Raw genomic sequence first — 6420 nt, forward strand, 5'->3', positions numbered from 1 at the left:
GGGGGGGGGAGGTTCGAACCTCACAAAGAGGATTCTGTTCACTTCGGGGGGCAGGCGCGCCTGATGCAGAATCAGGAGATAAGAACTTGACAGCTCGTTGTCACATTTGCGCGGCCCCTCCATGCATTCTGAACGCCGGGATCCAAAGCCATGGGAGGATCGAGAGAGTATGAAGGAGTGAAGTTCGAGGATAGATCGCCAAGACAACCACTGTCAACCACACGTTACTTCAACCACCGAACCAAACCTGGCGAAAAGATGTCGGATCCGGATCCGACATCCCCGTCCTCTCCTGCTCTTTCTCGTGCTCCTCCTCCCCTCGCCTTGTCTTCCCCGACTGCTTCTCTACCCTGCCCAGCCCCCGTTTCCCTTGCTGTCTCGGCAACTCTTCCTACGGACAACAGCACTGAACAAAGTAGGATTCGAGACCGAAGCGAGAAGAAACAACAGCACTCTCCCACTCATACATGGCTCTCTCGTCAAACTCTTTCCCCACTGTGCCTCCTCCCTTCTTCGCTCCCTCCCGCTCTGTCTTCGTCGTCTCCTCCCTATCGCACGTTCTCCGGCGATGGCATCCCTGTTTTTCCTTCCATACTCGCCTTTCCCTCCCTGACAGCACAGCGCAATGCAACTTACACTGATTTTCTTCCTCCTAAATGCATTCTTGCTATCCTTCAACGAATCTATCCTCCTCCTCCTCCTCCTCCTCCTCCTCCTCCCCCTTCCGCCTCCCCCTCCTGCTCCTGCTCCTCCTCCAAGTTTCGTTTCTCGCAAGCGCCCCTGCTAGGGAAATGGAATGGGGGGAGGGTTTGGGGTATTAGGACACACCGGTGGGTATGCGAAAGGGTAGGTGGGGTGCTGTAAGATTTGGTCATTACATGGGGTAGTAAAAACATGATATACTGGGTAGGGTAGTGATAATTGAGTGGTAGGGGTGGATAACTTTACTAGATTTCAAGGGTGGGGTTGTAGGACCGTGAAGGGGGAGGGAAGGAAAAAGGGGGTATGGAAAACTTATCAACTAGTAGGTGGGGTGGTATGGGGAACTTAGGGGTAGAGAAGGTCCTCACAACTTTATTAGGGGGTAGGGGTTATCCCTTTTCCTACAATCTGGGGTAGTATAAACATGGTGGGGTAAGGGATCTCGGGGTGACAGAAATGATGGACAAAGGGTGGGTACGTATTGGAAGTTTGTGGGTACAGACGAAAAACACAGGGGTATTCTTCCGAGAGGATTGGGAAACAAGGGGGGTAAATTTCAAAAATTCACAAAATGGGGGGTCATGAGTCAAGAGGGTGGGTGGGTGATACTGGTTTTGTTGAAAGGAAATCCAGGAGACCTCGGGGGGGAGATACTTGAGGTTGTGGTGAATGGGTGGGTAGTTTCAGGTAAAACAGGGGGTGGGTAATCTTCGTAACAGGTCTGTATGTGTCTCTGCCAAGGTAGGGTATAGGGTGCTAAAATTGGGGGGTAGGGGTGGTCTGACGCGGACTAGATTTTTTAAAAAAAACATTTTTTTTAAAAGATAAACCCTTTGATGACCCTTACCCTCTCCTGTACTACCTACCCCCTCATGAAACACCTACCCTATCTTTTGATTTCATTTTTGTCATGAATACACCCGTACTCATACAGTTTACACCCCTAGTTTCTCCCGTCTCCATACGCCCTTACCCACCATGTTACCGTCCAGCACTTCTACCCACCTCATGACCACCCCTGGTTGGCCCATGTTTAGTACCACCCCTACATGGAGTGTACCCTCATCCCCGCTCATAAATGCTGCTGGTCAAAAAGAATACCTCATCCCCCCTCATACCCACCTCCTGCTCAAGTTGCCCTCTTCCCCGCTCACCCCTGCACATCTTCGAAGAGTCAGGATATGCTGGCTGGGCGGCCCTTCGATGGGAGGAAGGAGGAGGGGGGAGAGAGGAGGGAGGAGGGAGGAGAGAGGAGAGGGAGAGGGGAGGGGGTGAGGGAGGGAGCAGGGAGCTGGGAGCAGGGAGGGAGCAGGGAGGGAGCAGGCTTTCAGTGGTGGTAGATGTGGGAAATTAGGAGGTTGAGAAGGGAGGGTACGAAGTAGGGGAAGATACGGTACAATTGAAATGGAGGCATGATAACCAGGGAATGGAGTGTCTGTGCAGTGGAAGGAACGAAAACGAGCAGTGATTTGTTCTGTTCAGTCATGGAGCAGCACAAGTAGCACTAGGCAGTGAGACATGATGATAGCTGTTGCATGTGAGTCAGAGAGTGGAAGCCGAACCTGTTGGTCTTGTTGGGGGTCGCAGAATGCTGACTGTTGTGAGTGTTGGTACATCCGACGTAGGGTGGAGTACAGGAGTGTTTGGCAGGGATGGTGTAATAGTCATGTATGGTACTGATGGTGTACTAGCAAGAAATATGTGCCAGCTGTCCTTACAATGAGCCGAAGAAAGAACTCGCAGAGAAGCATTGAGATAGAAACATTTCAACGTAGCATCTGACCCAGCAGCTGCCTCGCGTTGCCGACTGCTAGCTTCGTCTTTTGGCTCAAGAATCTACTTGTCCGGGGGCGCTGACTATCGTGGAACAGGACATGTTCGGCGCTAAGTTGATGGGAATGGCTTCGGCTCCTGGCAACATCGTTGCTGCTCTCGGGCGTCCAATCCATATGGTTGTCCTCGACTTCCCTTCTGCCTTCTTTGTCGCGAAGCCCCAGCACCACCTCCACCACCACCCTCTCCTCCTTCACCACCTACCCCACTTCCTCCTTGGTTTTTTTTTGGCCTTCCTCTCTCTTCTCTCGTTTGTCGTCGCGCTCGTCGGGTCCTCTTCTCCTCTCGCTGATTCCTCGATGGCAGGATGCCACAGGAAACCAGGACTCTTTCTTCAAGGCCCGCGAGAGCAACGCTGGATTCCGTGCGTCCGTGTTCGCAAACCCCATGGTGAGTATGAGGAGGTGGCGACCTAAGTTTGTGCGTTTGTTGGGGTGGGTAGGGAGAAGTGGGCCAAGCAGGGAAGATGCGTGCAGTCTGACGCCTTTAGCAGATGAGCATGTAAGATATACGATCTCACGGGCGTCGGGCGAAGGAAACTGATGGAGCCTACGACCATAATGACGTGGGCGTCTCTTTGTGCATGAAGATTTTGACATTCCATGAGCTACTAGTGTGTCATCTTGCGACAAAACTACTTCACTCACACTCTCAAGAGACAGCTCAGCTGGAGCTGAGCAGGGGGAAAGCAAGCAAAGGATGTGCTGCTGTCTATCACAATGACAATAAGGATACTGCGGCGAGATCTGTGCCTCTGTCTTCCTCAGATGTCATTCTCGTCCCCTGATTCTACTTCTTCCGCCTGCAGTGCTTGTGCTTGCATATACTCCAAATCCAGCTGCTGCTCCAGCCGTGCGAACTCCGGCGGGTTGAGAGTCTTGAGCCGCTTCATTGTGTCTTCCAGTTGTGCGATGTTCTCCTTGGACTGGACTGTATTGCCGTGACGGTCATGAGCGGAACGCCAGGCATGGTAGTAACGGGTGTACATGGCGAAGTAAGGGTTTGACCCCAGCGGGTCCTCCACCTCCTTGAGCACCTTAGCAATCCTCCTCGAGATCCTGTACCTTTGCATCCTCGCCGTGCTCAGGTGGTCCTGGAACATCCTGACCTCCTCGCTCGAGCATTGTCCGTCCTTAGACATGGTGTTGAACTGAAGCTTGAGAGCCTCGTACTCCTCTGCCTTGTCCTTCTCCAGCTGCACCAGCCTGCCGGCATCGTCAGCCTCCTCTTCTCCCCTCGAGTTCTCACTCACTCTTTGAGAGAGCTGGGCAACGTTCGCTCGTAGTCCAGGCTGCTCTTCTTGGTCAAACTCAGCCTTCGGCTTCGCACATTGTCGTCCTGCCGCCCTGCAGGCTCAGAAGTGGGGCTCTTGGGAGTGAAGGCCTTCCTTGCGAAGTAAGTTCTGTTCCTCGGCCGGCTCTCCATGCAGGAGGTCATGAGATCGCAGTCGACGCACCACCAGAAGTTCTCCATCAAGTCTGTCTGCGACATTGTCTGTCCGATTTACTTTCTCTCCTGCAGCACCACAGCGTTACTCCCGCATCACTCGCCGCATTGTCTGCTTGATAACTACATCATATAAACTACCCTCGAAAACTATTCTTGAATCCTCTTCAGCACCTCGCTGTGCTGGACAATGTGTAATTTGTGCCAAGCACAAGGACAAGGTGAGCGAAAGAGGGAGAAAGAAGTGAAGACAGGCAGCAGATCAGAGGCAGGGACACGAGGGCAAAAGCTGATGTAGGATGAGCAGGAGCATGTCAGGAGAATGAGCAGCAGGCACTGAAAAGCAGGAAGAGGAGGAGGAGGAGGAGGAGGAGGAGGATCGGACGGTACTACCGTGGGACCTCCTCAATCAAGCCTATTCCGAACCCAACCCCCGACCCCCCGTACGACCATCACCCCACCCCCTGTCAGTTAGGGAAGGCAGGGGTGGTTTCTTCCATAAGTTAACAGTCAACAATGCATGTGGGTGGGGTGGTTCGAATGTGAGAACAATACCGGGGTGCTTTTCCCTGTTCCGAATGGAATAAGGATGGTGGGGGGTGGGGGGGTTCTTGCATGATTGGGGCTATCCGAGGGAAGGGGGGTACTGCAGAAGGCGAAGCCGGTGATGACCAGGGGTGGTCATCCAGTGGAGACTAGGGGGGGTAGGGGTTGTTTGCACAAAACAAAAATGTGGACAATACAAGGAAGGCAGCGGGTTGAGGGGTGGGGGTACTGACTGGGGAATCAGGGGGGTGACTTACGGGGTACAATAGATGGCTCTAGGCTCCACAGGTCGGGGTGGGTAGAACAGGGTGGTAGGGGGGGTGGCCGAATGTTGCCCTGTACATTTCGCGACGATAATGAACAAACAACCCCCCACCCCACCCAGGCAACTTTGGCTCTCATCGGACCCCCTACCCTACCGTAGACCCATTCGGTAGCGTTTGTAGCAGTGGCCCGAGAGGTTTACTGGTAGTACCCACCCTACCTGGAGGAGGCTAATAGCTACCGGTGAGGCTGGCAGGTAAGGGAGGGGGTGGGGTCCCTGCTCTACTCTGCTGGTACATCCGATGCCTTCATCTAGTCGGTCAACTTTGTAACGTCTTGTCGTTACCGCCGTTACTGTAGTGTGGCGCCTCAGTAACGGTCGGAGTTACAGCAGGGTTTCCAGGCTTGGCCGCGTGACTGACCGTACCGTACCATCGGACGGTGACTTCAGAGTCACTGCAAAAGCCAAGCATGACATGTTTGTTGTTTTCGATTTCTTTCTGCGCACAGGCTCGACATGTACTCAGGTTATCAGACTGAGATGATTCCCCTGCACCTCAGGGCCTACCGTGGCAAGGCTCCCCGGGCTCAAACTAGCCGCGGCCACTAGCCGCGGCGGCTCGCCCGGGGCCTCGGTCACACTACTAGTCACCGTGCTGAGTGATGACCATGCCGCACTGCGGCACGGTACAGTGGGGCCCGGGGACTCGGATCAGTGCAAAGCAGCGCAGCCTGATGACCAAAGGCCCGGGCTCATCATGAGCGGCTAAAAGTAACTGTAAGGTGAGGCTATGGCAAGGGCCGCTCTTCCGAGTGACTGATTGACTCGTATTCATTGAACTTGATGTACCGGGCCCCCCGATCGGACACCCGTGCCCGCCGCCGCGGCCCGGGCGGGCCTCCGGGGCGGCCCCGGCCCCTGAGTGACGCCGGACCCGGAGCCTAAGGGTGCTGATCTAGACTGAGCCTTGGAGTATGAGGAGCTGTTGAGCATCTACTGGCTGTGACGCCGTGACGACGCATGCGGAGCCTCGGAGTCATCGGGTAGAAGCAGCTCGTTGAGAAAGTGAGTGTGAGGGGCATCTCTACGAGCGCCGAGTCAGCCTTGTCCTCCAGAACGTGAGGTAGGAGCTGACCTGACGTGTCGGAGATCACAAGAGCTGACGACAAGCAATGGATGTCCAGTCACCACCTTGGATGCCAAGGGAGGGATGGAAAGGCTTCCTGCTGATAGAATCTACTTGAGGCCCGTTCACTTCTGTCAAGGAGGCTACGACGCGATCCTTGCTGGTAGAGTATTTGCAGCTGACAGCGGCAACTTCAGGACTTTCGGATCAGCCGAGTCGAGGGCGGCGGGGCGCTAGAGGAGGAGGGATAGGAGGAAGGGGAGGAGAAGGAGCAGGCAGAGGTGGTAAGTATGGACAGCGTGTGATCTCACCTGCATGATCAAGGGAGCCTGGGCACTAGGGAAGTGAGGAAGAGAGCGGCTAGGAGTTATCGATACAATCAAGTCAGAGGAAAATGAGACTATCTTTATCGATATGATCAAGGAAAATCAATCAATCAAACAATTGAAGAGTTCGTCCCTCCTGCTCTGATTGCCTGATCGCCTCCTCTCCGCTTCTTCCC

At 54.3% G+C, this 6420-nt stretch overlaps 1 protein-coding gene across 1 annotated transcript; it reads right to left on the reverse strand.

Annotated features, from left to right (window-relative positions):
* Nucleotides 1-3298: 3298 nt before the first annotated feature.
* Nucleotides 3299-4026, reverse strand: GUITHDRAFT_121101 (hypothetical protein; the record flags this gene model as incomplete). Its single annotated transcript, XM_005819626.1, has 2 exons — nt 3299-3740; nt 3788-4026. 2 exons carry the CDS (start codon nt 4024-4026, stop codon nt 3299-3301), a joined length of 681 nt encoding a protein of 226 aa, XP_005819683.1.
* Between the last annotated feature and the right edge of the window lie 2394 nt (nt 4027-6420).

Source organism: Guillardia theta (assembly GCF_000315625.1).
Source record: "Guillardia theta CCMP2712 unplaced genomic scaffold GUITHscaffold_213, whole genome shotgun sequence".
Taxonomy (NCBI): Eukaryota; class Cryptophyceae; order Pyrenomonadales; family Geminigeraceae; genus Guillardia; species Guillardia theta.